Source organism: Copadichromis virginalis, linkage group LG8, assembly GCF_057382275.1.
Source record: "Copadichromis virginalis isolate Kocher_CV1m ecotype Utaka linkage group LG8, C_Virginalis_male_GT1.1, whole genome shotgun sequence".
Taxonomy (NCBI): Eukaryota; Metazoa; Chordata; class Actinopteri; order Cichliformes; family Cichlidae; genus Copadichromis; species Copadichromis virginalis.
In genome coordinates this window covers 18,527,174-18,540,567 of record NC_140625.1, presented here as the reverse complement: position 1 = coordinate 18,540,567, position 13,394 = coordinate 18,527,174, and the positions used below count along the sequence as shown (strand labels likewise).

The 13,394-nt window shown below is 37.4% G+C and overlaps 1 protein-coding gene across 1 annotated transcript in view; it reads left to right on the top strand.

Annotated features, from left to right (window-relative positions):
- The window catches only part of atrnl1b (attractin-like 1b), a 71,359-nt gene that overhangs the window by 44,685 nt on the left and 13,280 nt on the right, over window positions 1-13,394 (top strand). Inside the window, exon 26 of the mRNA XM_085466283.1 lies at window positions 2,615-2,693. Within this exon, the coding sequence (XP_085322409.1) occupies window positions 2,615-2,693 (79 nt within the window). The remainder of the gene's footprint in view (window positions 1-2,614; window positions 2,694-13,394) is intronic.

The window sequence follows — 13,394 nt, the reverse complement described above, 5'->3', positions numbered from 1 at the left end:
TTTCAAGTGCCAAATGAACTGCCAGTTACAATTTAAGTAGGTGCACATTTCTATGAAAGTGCCATCTAAATAGAAGGTGTGGGCGATCAAGATATGAGGACTGTTAATGATTTTTCATCCAGAGAACTGCGATGAAAGTCTTTCATTGAAATGTTTAAAAGGAGTAAATTGGGCTGTCTCAAAGGTACATCAAAGTCTGAATAAGTTAAGAAGATGTGAGTATAATTGCAAAATTTATACTGTAAGTTATCCTAAATATTGCTATCTGTGAAAAGATTCAGAAGATGTTCCCCACAGCCATATGTGTGGTTTCTGGTTACTGACCTTATAGCAAGAGTTGTTTTCTGTGTATAGGCGTTCATTTTTTGATCTTGTGCTGCCCAGAGTAGCTAAATGGACTAAAATGCTATGTGTGTAGGTGTCACGAAGGGAATAGAAGATCGTCTTTGCCCAAGGCACCTGCCCATCATTACACAACCCACAATAACTTTCCCGTAAAGCTGTCACACAAACAGTGATCCTCTGCTTCAAGCGTATCACGTTACAGTTCAATAGCCAATTTCAGGAATCGTTGGAAAGAAAAAGAGAGGCTGATAGTTTAGTTTGTCTAAAATATATTACACACAAAAACAGTTTTGAACAGGTTCACAACATGGACACAACGCAGCTACAGTTTGGTCCTTCTTTTTGTTGTTTCAGTATTAGTTATAAAAACTGTTTATGCTTTAAGTATTTCTAAGATCCAGGATTTGTTTCCATTGTTAGAGAGGTGATAATAATTCTCATGTCTACATCGTCCTTCTGTTGTCCAGTTTTTACTGACCCATGAAAAAGAAAAAAAAGCCTTGATGCAGTGACAAACAGCTTGTTTTTTTTCTGAAGAGGGATGAAATCCGCAGGAAACATAATCAGCTTGATGACAAAATGTCAAATCACCCCACAGGGTTTCTAGGCCTCCTTGTATAAGAGGTAGAGGGCGACGAAATGACAGCATGACTCTTCTTCAACTATGTTTATTCAGTGTTTACTTTACCTTTTCCACTGCAAGCCTTTTGACACCTAGTATTTTTCCATTATTTCCATATTTCTTCTTCATCTGAATTCATAAACTTCACTTGTCTAAGTTGTAATCTAGTTAGCGTGATTACGCTTTGTGTTCTACAGCCAAAAATCTGTCTGGTCATTTCTGCCACATGAAAATCCCATTCAGACACTCTCAACCCCTTTTTCTGCCACTCACTGTTACCTTCAAAGGTGTCTAAGATGGCTCAAGTACTTCTAAAAGAATGAAACGGTTTCAAAGCTTAAAATACATTTCATGTGTGACCGTGATATTTGAAGCAGAGTTTCACTTCAGTCAACGCTTAAATTTCACTTTACTTATTTTTTTCTTTTCCTGTTATCACTTTCTTCAAACATCCTGGCCAATGGACCTGTTGTAGAAATGTAGCATATCAAGTCAACATCTTACTGTTCCTATTGCAGCATTTCAAATCAAAACGGCATCGCCTTTATTCCTGTGCTTTAACACAGGTTTAATTTCAGTGATTAGAGAATGGCTTGAAGGAAATGTGAAAATATTTACCCTTATTTGTTTCAAGTGGATAAAATGTTCAAATTTCAGATTGTTCAAAGTAATTGAAGTAATTGATTAAATCAAATGTAAGCCAACACTAATACTTTCCACGAGCTTGCTTAGGTAAAAACACCATTTGACACATGTTCTTAATTAAAACAAAGCTAAAATGTCTCTTTAGCAGATAATAATCTTTACATTCTCATCTGTCACATGGATAATGAAGTGGAAGCTCTCAATCAGTCATATTTTTCTATCCCGGTAGAGCTCGGACCTTGCTGAATTTCCCTTGACTAATGTGCTGTCGGATTATTAATTGAAGTAATCAGCCAAAATATTCAGTCTACTGAGAAATGAATATTCCGCCTCTTCAAATCATCTTCGCTGTTTTGTTAGCAGGAAACTTTGAAATTTTGAGTCTGTCCTGTCTTGATCACTGATAATGTCAGGAGTTTAATCATGTCGAAGCTACGTACTTGTACTGTAAGAAAAGCTCGCAAAATTGAGCTCATTGTTTTGCAGAATTGCTGGAAGTTGCACGGCCGCTTAGATTAGCAGAAAAGGGCTAATGTGGCTTTGTCCAAACATGATAAATCTTACTAATTAATAAATGATATGCCCTTTGTTTAGATACAAAAAATAAACAATACGACAAGTTGTGAGGTGTTGCGCAGAGCTGGTATTTGAAGGACTGCCTGCTCCTTTGACCCAAAGAGAGATTATGCTTTCAACAAGCTTGCAAGTAAAAATATAATCTGCCAGTTTTTTTCTTGTGTCTGTGTGTGTGTCCCTTCCTCCCCCCCAATGCACTTCGACAATTCTACACAATCTTTCAAACTGAAGGCAAAAACTTTCAGCTAAATTAAAAACAGCATGTCCTTGGTCACGGTGACATTCATTCAGGTTGCTTGCAACCAAAAAGGAGCTCTACTGTAGCTAAAGGCTTTAAATGATTTCATATGGGGCTACCTTAATGTTGCATATGCATATGAAAAAATAGAATATTTTGCTGATATTGTTTCCTCTCTGTCAAAACAGTTGCTTTCTGTCACTACTCCTGGTGGCAGCGGTGGTGTGGAAGATCAAACAAACCTGCTGGGCTTCTAGACGACGAGAGGTAAGTCGATAAAACACACCGTGCTTACATAAATACACCTGACTTTAACAAATTGTGAATATGCCGGTTGTTTATGCAAAAGCATTTGGCGTTTTAAGGAACGTGGGGTGACAATCACTGCATGTTGTTACAGCTTCTGTTCCAAATACACACAGCCCCTCTCTTCTCAGAGGCAGTCTGACTTCTGCTCTTTAGTGAAATCAAAAGGAAAGAGGGCAGCATTTGTTCTTTCTCTTCAAGACAGTGTCTGAAATCAGATTTCAAGAGTTGTATGGGAGTTGGCAATGCTGCACTACCCACAGAGTGGAGAGTTGAGATCCGTCACTGTGTTATTTGTAAAATCAGGAGTTGGAGCTTAACTCGGATGATAACTGTGGTTAAAGGACTGCTTTCAGACTGGTAGATTGTAGTTTGATTACATTTTTTAATGCTTATAGTTCTGTCCATTTCTTCATATTTTCCTCACCCCTCATATTTTGCTAGGAAAAAATATATACACATTATATATGGCAAAATGAGAGTGGGCACAATTCTAAAGAGTTGATATAACCACCTTCTTGTAATTTCTGTAAGTAATCTATGGGAATAGCTCGACAGATTTCTTCGAGGATATGCCAGAGTTCTTTGGATGTTGTCTGCCTTTTGTTCTGTGAGAGAGCCTTCACTTTGGGGCAACCTGTTAACGCAGATTTTCAGTCCAGTTCTTGTGTAATTTGAGAGATCTCAAGCCTTGTTTGCCTTTGTTAAAAATGGCTTCTCTACAGCCACCCTTCCACTTCTGAGGTGGTTTTAGAAAAATACTACTTTATACCAGCTAAACTGGCATTTTATGACTTTGGCATTTACATAGAGAAAACTAAAGAAATTGGAGGAAATTTTCTTTTTCTTTTTCTTTTTGCAACATGCTGCTAGTAAGAAAGTGACTAAAGATATAAAGATACAATTTAAAATTGCGTTGCTAAATTGCGTGTTACACGTGGATAGAAAATTGACTCACCCCTTCTGATTGCTCAGGTGTCACCATTAGGCTGATGATGGTACAGGGCAGGCTGTAAGGTTCTCAGCATGATGTTTAGAACTCCTTTTAGAGGGCTTTAGGCTGACTATTTGATTATTTTGTCAGAAATACATATGATTAACAGTAAAGATGATAATTGTGATAAATTGTGAATTTAAGTTTAATGGCCCAGTGGAAAGAAGAACGAGAAAGGAGAAAGTGCAGATACTGTGAATGACCAAAGGAAAAGGTGGATATGAATCATTAAAATTCAACGTTGGAAAGATAGGGCTGAAAAAGACGGGGAAGAAGAAGGATTATAGATGAGATGATTGTCAGTGGAAATTATAAGAGAGGGTTAGAAGGAAGGATACTGTGGAGGAAATTTAGGGAAAAGGCAAATATATGCAAATTCATCTCACTGCCCTTAACCCAAACTGTATCGGCTGGTTTCTGGTTTCTATCAGAGTAACTGACATTTCCATCTCCTCAGTGAATCCATACATTCTCCTGGATGCTGTTTGGTACTCAATAGCAGGAGTTTTCATTTGGTGCGTATCCAGCCTTTATGACATGTGGGCTACTAATAAATCTCTCACAATTTATATCCCCATCGGGGATGACATTGATAATTATGGGATCTGAATTTTATATTCTCTAATTGATATATGAAAATAAAGAAGAATGATAGCTGCCGTGAGTTCGAATCATGCCTATCCAAAGAATTAAAGTCAATAAAAAATTAATGCGAGCAGATGGCTCATGGCATTAAAATTCTGCTCACTTTTCTGTTTGCTCATCTGTTTTGTCACTGTCCTTCAGGCATCCGATCAAAACAAATGCATAGTTAAATAAAACCCCCTATATCTTAATTTCTCTGGGTTAAAAGTTTTGTTGTGGCTAAAAGAACGTGTACACATACATATATATATATATATACATGTATATATAGTTCATATTATTTATTGCTCTGTATTTGAAGGCACACCTACTGGAGTTTCTTGTTGATATGTCATTACAGAACTTCTTAGATTATACAGAGTGAAAACTTGCACCAGTTAGAAAAGATGAGGCTTTGATTTCTAGTGCACGGTTTTATAAATATGTGAAAAACAGTAGCTCAAGGTTTCCCTTATGTTCTTTTCAGAAGCCCTACTTTTAAAGAAACATTTTAAGGAGAAGCAGTGTCGGTAACCTTTTCCTGAAAGCTGTAACAGCCTGGAGGGTGTTATTCAACACTGTAATGGGTGCTTCAGCTGTGCAAGTAGTTTTCAACTACTTCTTATGTGGCAGTTCTCATGAGCACTCTTCCACAATACCTAAGAGATTATTACAGAAACAGTAAAGGTCTTTTTTATGTGCTATCTGAGTAAAAAAGTTTCATATATCAAGTAGGACTTCTAGTGCATTATTTTTCTGAGTGCTTGTATGTTTTTGAAGCTATAAGCTCAAACCACTAATTTTCATCTTCACATCTAATGCAGCATGAGCTATTACCATAATTTTTATTGATTTTGATTACATTAAAAACGTTTCAGCTGGGAAAAGGATCCAACGTTTCTGTGAGTGACCTTCAGCTTACATCTTCATCTTGGATTTCTTTAGTAAACTCTATTATAAGTCTATATCTACAAGTTATTTTATAACAGACTTGCATGCCCATGCACCCGCTGCCTAGATACTTTCATTCAGTTTGGACATTCATATGGAGAGCTTGCTGGATTAGGTGCAGTTCTTAAACCAACTAAGTTTATAACTTGTAAAGTTGTCCCAGTACTGACTTGCTATCCTCAGGACTGTCTCGGTAACAAAACAAAATTAATAATTCATCCTACAATAATACATATAGCGAAAAACCCAGCAATCATATGACCCCCTATGAGCAGGCAGGTTGCTGTTAGTGGGAAGGAAAAACTCCCTTTTAACAGGAAGAAACCGCCAACAGAACCAGGCTCAGGGGGGGGGGAGGGTTTCTTGGAAAATTTGTACAATTGTACATTGCCTTCTCACATTTGAAAAGTGCTTCATAACCTGTTTATTATCTTTTTAATTTTTGCCATTATAAATGCCAATATTACAGAATAAGTCAGAAGGAAAGACATGAGACAAGCAGGAGTGTTTAGGAAATGTTGAAAAAGCTTAAAAGATTTGGAGTAAAATAGTCTGAAGATTGGAATACATGATTGATGGCGGTATATATCAGAGGATGCTAAACAACAAGTTCCTATTTCTATTGGAGGAAGCTGAGGGCGTCTAAAGCTTGCTGCTGTATTTTTACAGTTAATTAAGAAATCCTCCAGCAGGTGCAAGGATGACTTCATGGAGTTATGCTCTTCTCACAGTGGGAGGGTGAAAGGATGGATTGGAGTTGGACCATAATCAATCCTAAGAGGAAATAAAAAGTAATATTGCTTTCTTTCCCCCTTTTTTTTCTGTTGCCTGCTCTAAAGGCAATTACACAAAATCACTTTCATTTCCTAGAGAGGACACTCTTGGGTTTGCTCATTTTACACAGCCAATTCTGGACATTAAACATATTATTCTCCATTAGGCTTCAGTGAGCACATTTTATAGGTACAAGATTTAATGATTAAGTTAATATTTATTCCAGGGTAAATACATTGTGTTTGCTAGTTGAACACGTATGGTCAAACAGCTTCTTTTTTTTTTTTACTTAAGTCCTGTACCCGCCAATTTACCTGGAGAAAAGGTGATTCAAAAGATTATAAGAGTCATTTTCTTTCTCATCAGCTACACATTGATTCACTAATTTTTAAAATAACTCTGTTACTGTAGATTTGAAGGATTATTTTCTAATCCACCAGTTTTGCCCTTATTTTTCACTGTTACTCAGATAATTATCCAGTGCCAAGCGAGTGGTGGAAAACAGAATGTCTGATTTACTACACTGCTTGTAATACTAGCTACTTGATGTTGTGTAGTAACCAAAGTAAAGTTATAACTACGGACTAAGTCTCCTGTAGTGTTAGGTTAACCGACTCAGTTCTGTCAGTGTTGTCTCATTGATGACCTGATTTGGCTCTTTTGTAAACACTATGTCCAGTTAATTTGAAAGAATTGGTGCACAGCCTCAGCACTTACAAGACTTGTCCAAATACAAGATGGGAGGATTTGGTCTGCGGGGCCATTTAAGCCTCAATCTGACATAAGGGCATGGAATGAATGAGTCCTAATGAGGCTTTCAGGAATGGCAGAGACAATAATGAGATTCTGATTAGGCCAAGTGGCATATGGATGTCTGATACTTGGTATTGGCTTTTTGATGTGAAGTCTGTATTACTCCTTCTGTAATGTGTTGGATCGAAAAGGCAATAGTTTTATATGATATTTATATTTGTGGGGGTTTTTTTGTCTCAGGATCAAATTTGACAAGAGTATTTCTTTATATCCAAGCAATCATTGTCATAATAATAAGGACATAATCGTAAAAGAATAGCTGTGAATGGAGGATACCCAATACCCAATGATTCAATAATAAACAAGAGCATTCCACGAGCCTTTAAATGGAGAATATGTAATTCCTTCTATTAAGTTAATCTTACAAGGCTGATCATTTACCACACTAAATGAATAATTGAATAAGGGGTTTCTTTTTGTGTGGACTTGAAAGGATGTGGTTTCAAAGTGACAGCTTTTATATTTGAATAATTTTAGTTGAAGGTAGGTGACAAGACTTGGATCCTGAGTGGGGAAAAAGGGAGGAAGACAACAGCTGTAAATGCCACAGAAGAGGACAAGGGCTGACCTCTTTGAAGCTACCTGTGGGGGGAACAGAAGGGAGGGAGTGTTGACATTTCACGAGACTGCAACACAAAGATGATACACACACAAGCACATGAATTTATCTAATGCAGCTCCTCTCTTTATCGCTCTCACACACAGAGACATGCTTCGCAACATATGTAAATACAGATGGTTGTGTAGAGCAATGTTTTCTTGTGCTATTGTAGGTGAAAGGACCATTATTATTACATTATCGTGGCCTTCATAACTACTGATGGGCAGATCTGATGGCGCAATGATTGTTGTGTCAGCTGAAGACAAGCAAGTGAGGAATGTAAAAGTTAGCGCAAAGGCTTGTGGTATATTTTTATTTCAGTATATGTGTTTTTGTCTTGGGACTCTAGCTTTTATAGTTATTTGTTTTGGTTGTTCGGAAGACCACATGACCATCAATTTCTTGCAAATGCGTAGATGTGCGTTCACAGAAAACGCACTCAAGTTATTGCCAACACATCATCTACACAAACCAGGAAATGGAATCAAAACAGCTGCTTGTGTGTGATGTTCACAGCTGTCCATTTTCCTGTCTGAATTTGAGTGTACTTCAGGTCTTGGCCAGAATGAGCCAAACCAAGCCCTTTGTGTGTGTGTGCAGATGTGCTGTAGGCACTTTCACATAAAAGACCCCTGAGTTTAAGGGCTGAATGGCATGCGTGTTTATTGCAAGTGATCATAATAACATTCACTTTAATTTTTCTTGCAAAGAACGTAAACAAATACTCCATTGGCAAGGCAAAAACATGGCATTCCAAAGAGGACTCCATGCATTTGATTGCCTAGCACCTAAATACACATCCTGCTTTTTCATACAGGCACCAAGAGCCTTAAGTATCACCCAAAATAGCCACTTCAACAACACCCATTTGGATTGCCTGATTTATTATTGTGCTCTCATTGACAGAAGTGAAAGGAACACATTACTAACCACATAATTTTCGCTTGTCCCTCTGCAGACTTGTTGGTCTCAGTGTGTGCTCTTGAAGAGCTCAATCAGCAGTCATCGATTGCTACAATAAGATTATCCTACTCTTAAGCCTCTTGTCACCTTGATTGTCCTTTGTTCAGTTTAAAGTTTGCGCTCTAATAATTCCACCTTAAGTTACACATCGAGCACGACTGTCATTAGTAGTACAACTTATGCCACAGTTTGGAAGTTTAGAAGCTATCTTACTAATAAGTGACTATTTTATATATTCATTTAACCTCCCATACTCAAGCACTTCAACATTTTGTTTTCCATTTTATGAAGTGTTTACTTTTATTTTTATTCTGCGGGACTGAGCCGGTGGGTACAGCCAGTGATCTTTGAAAGGGACAAAGTGACCTGCTTAGGTGTAGAATATGCTCAGAGGCGGGATGACACCTACCCTTTTATAGAATCCAGTGAAGGGAACAAAATGCTGTATTCACTAGACAGATAATTCATGCACTCACTTGCCAAATTAATCAAGTTGCATAGTAATGCACTCCATGCCCACCCTTATCAAAACTGTGAATGGCTCCAGCTTGTATTCTTGACAAAATCAGTCTGTCATTGCACAAACGTTAATTGGTTTTACAGAGTTCACTCTCGCCTTTTGTCAGTAACTTAGTATTCATTTCTAGAATCTTTCCGGTATTGTGTTGGACCTTTGATGATTGTATTCCCAGCACATTTCTGAAACATGTTCTGGACACAGAGCAAAGCATTCCCCGACTTTGCTCCCGCTCTCTTTTTGTGATTTGCTGCTGCTTTAAATTAATTCTGCACCATGATAAATAACATTGCTTCTATCTGACATTTACAATGAACGTTGTTGGATTTGAAGCTTTTGTGTTGGAACCAGTAATAACCGGTGAGCTGTTTTCTTGTTTTGCAACAACTTTGCTTGGCACTCGAGCCTGTGTTTATCTTATTGCAAAGGGCAAAATTTCTCATTTCAACTTGTGGTGGCCTAGGCAGGTCAGATCTGTTGGTTCGGTATTGCTGCTTTGACGTTTAATAGTAGAGATGTACAACAATCTAACACGGGACCTCAGATGTAAGTTAAAAAATCAGAGCTACAAAAGAAAAATCAATCAGGTGATCAATCTCAATTTCATATTGTTGTTTTTTTCCCCTTAGCTTTACCTCCCCTAGGCAATATTTTCAGACTGAGGGAACAAATCGGTGCAGTTTTTGGGGCCTTTTTTCATGCATGTTCTACCAGCAAGTCTGTACAACAATACAGTAACAGCTGCATCTTCAAAATAATGTACTGACACAAAATACACCCTCTTTTTTAGCTCTGAGGTTTTATGTATCAGGACCTAATAAAACATCGTCTGGTCCTTACCGGGTTCTAAAATGATTCAGATGAATAAGAAAAAAAAACTCATAATACACCATGTCATTATTTACTTATTAAAAACCAAAAATGGAAAACCACTGTGTGAGAAACCAAGCCCCACAGCCCTTTGATTCCATTAATTATTAAACCACCTTAAGCAGCAATAACTTGATGTAATCATTTTCTGTATCAATCTCTGACATCATTATTGAGGCGTTTGGGCTAACTGTGTTTTTTACAGCGTTCCTTTAGTTCACTGAGGTTTATGGGCATTTGTTTATCTTGAGGTCCGGCGACAGCATTTCACTTCTTTTCACTCTGGAATACTTTGGTATACAGAGGAGTTCATGGTCAACGCAATGACTGCAAGGTTCCCGGGTTCTGTGACTGCAAAACGAGCCCAAATCATCCTCCCTCCACCATCGTTGATGTGAGGTGTTTGTGCAGTAAGGCCAGAAGTCTTGTTGTTTGTTCTTCCAAACAAGCCAAACTTATTCAGTTTGAACAGGTTCATAGCATTGCAAAGTCCAACCTTGGGGTCAAGTTGCTGGGCCACTTCTGTGAGATTAGCAACTGTGAATGTTGAATGTTTTCCACTTGTGAATAATATTTCTCACTGGAGAGTGATGGACTTCAGATTGCTTGGAAGTGGCTTTGTAGACAATACTTCAGATCAGCAAAATGCCAAATCTTGTGCTTTGATCGAGGTCCTCACATTTGCTGATGTTGGATTAGTCAAATGATTTCATTAGCGTCACACGGTTCTACTTATCTTCTTAATTCATGTGGGAGCACTTCGACTGGGGTTACTTTTTCACACAATGCTTCTGCATTTTTGTTATAATTTGTGTAATGTGATGTTTCCTTGTTGTTCTGAGGTTGTATTAAAATAAATTTAATTTGGTAAGGGACAGGTTTTTTTTTTTAATGTGTCCCGATAAGTAAAACCTTTGAATTGAAAGAGAGTATACTTTCATTTTCAGAGTGTAGGACACACAGGATGCACTGGCTGTTTATCCGATTTTTAACCTTGGCCCAGACTACAATTAGATTTCCAGTGTTTTAAAAGTCCGACCCCAATTAATAACTACTTACATGTACTTACACTTAGTTACTTACACTTATATGGCATTGAAAGAATCCTGCGTAGAGTGGAAGAAAACAGAAACAAGGCAGTCATGATATTAATCACTGATGCTGCAGCTGGGTTGTGGCTGTAACATCTCTACTCATCATATTAAAGAAACAGTAAAAGTCTGTCTCACTTTCTTTTGGATTATTGTGGCCATAACTAAAATTAGCATGGAGTTTGTTCACTGTTCATATTTGTGGGATGAACAGACGTTGTTTGTGTTGGCAGTGTGGACCGACTTGTTAATCAGGCTTTAATTCTGTGAAAGTCAGCAAACTTTCTAAGTGATTTGTATTGCTTTTGACTGGGGATAATGTGCATGCATTTTTATGTCCCAGTGACCATTGAGAATAAAGTTATGGCCCACCTTCCATTCTTTTATATAGGACTGCAAAATAATCACCTGAGTCTATACGTGCATTGGTAGAAATGAGAAAATTCAGGAAACAACATTTGCTGATCATTATTAGCAAGTGTTATCATAATGAAAAAGTCAGGTGCAATCACAGATCATAATGTACTCCTTCTAAACGAACGGAATACTGTATCTTTCTGCAAATGAGTATGCTATGTCTATGCAGGACTGCGTGCTTACTTGAAGGGTTTGTGTTGCTATGCCAGGTAGTTACCTTTCTTGTTGTTGTGCACAGGCTACTTCAATCAGCACAGAATCAAATATGTTGTGTCTGTCATCTGGCCTGTGGTTAGCTTTTTATTTCACAGGTGTTATAATGTCAATTATCCCTGTTAAATTAGCAAATTAAGTTAAACAAATAATCTATTAGAAAGTACTTAAGGTAGATGTATACAAAACATAATATACGTACATAACAATGTAATAATGAAATGATTAAAAAAACATTTTTACTGTTTATTGTTTCATTTTTGGGTCTTTTAGGTTGATTAAGGCTGTGTTTTAATTAAAAAATGTTTTTATTAGATATCTACAATATTTTATATAAGATCAATTGTGCAGTATGGTCTTGTGTGTGTGTGTGTGTGTGTGTGTGTGTGTGTCTTTAGTGAGAAAAATATATATGCATAGGGTTTTTATAGATATAAACGCATAGATGGATGGATGGATGGATAGATAAGACCAAAATCATTTGAAGAGGTCTACCTATTTGAAGGTGTTCTTGGTGTTGAACCACTGTTTGCTACCAAATATCTTATTAGTGTTATGACATCTTATTTGGTGTTTTCCAGTGTACATCCTCAACAGAACAACAGCAATTTTAGATAATGAATGCAGAGGCCTAATAGTATTTTTATAAACCTGTTACACAGATCGAGTCCTTGATATACTGCTAGCCCCCCTTGTTCATTTCTACATTGCTGTCAACCTTTCCAGACCTCGTATGAATTTGCCAATTAATGGCCAGACTAATGAATACCTAATTATATTCAGGGTGAGCGAGGGTGAAGGTCTGGACACAAGATTTTCAGGGTTCATTACTGCCCCAAGGACAAATTCCTGTGCCGACAGAAAACTCAGCGTAATACAACTGACCCAAACAGTCACACACAGTTTTCTTAATGGGATGAGATAAATTAGAGACTACTTAAATTGTTTATTAGAGATGAAAAATCTGAGCTTTTTTGCATGAGATAAACTACAGAAGGCAACAAAAATGTTCTGTTATTGAAGCATTTGAATTCTACGGTGGCTTACATACAAATGCGATGTGCTGTGCTACAAAGTATTTGTACATGCTGTGTTCAAAGTTTGACACAGCTGAATTAGTATTATTATTATTGCTGTTATCATTATCATCATTATTCATCAATTAGTCTTATTCAATTCAGCCTCTCTGTCACATGGCTAAAGGCTCCACACTGGACAAGTTGTCAGCCTATCAGAGGGCAAACAGGTACTGTGAAATAGATATAAAAATAGTTTTTTTCTTGCAACTTCTCACTTACATTATTGTTGTTGCTTTGCTCAGTTTCTCTTCGTCATGAGGAGAAATGCAGGTAGCATGCAGATTGCACAAGCCTGCTGGATTAGACTAATCCTGATTCACTCACATACGCATGGTGGTAAGAATAAAACAGGTTGCTGCACATGTTTCATGAATCCAACGATAATGTTGCGAGAGTATTTTCTATGGAAATATTAGCGAATGAGGCCCAATGGACCTTTGTGACCACATCCATCTATTGTACTCCTTTTGATCCAACCTGCTTGTCTATGACTGGTGCAATCCGATCTTATTGTTAAAATATATCTGCTCAAAGCAAAAAGCGCTGCATGGTGGGAACAAATGCACTCACACACAGACAGACTTGTAGTGAAAATGATACCAGCCAAGCTGTTGTAGCTGGTAATCAATATTAGTCTGCATATACAGTAGCATCCAATGAAATGATCCCTGACCTTGGAGGTAGTGCTGAATTACTTTAACTAGTTGGTCACACGTGAGTCTTTTAATCACAGTAGTTCATTCATTTCTTATAAT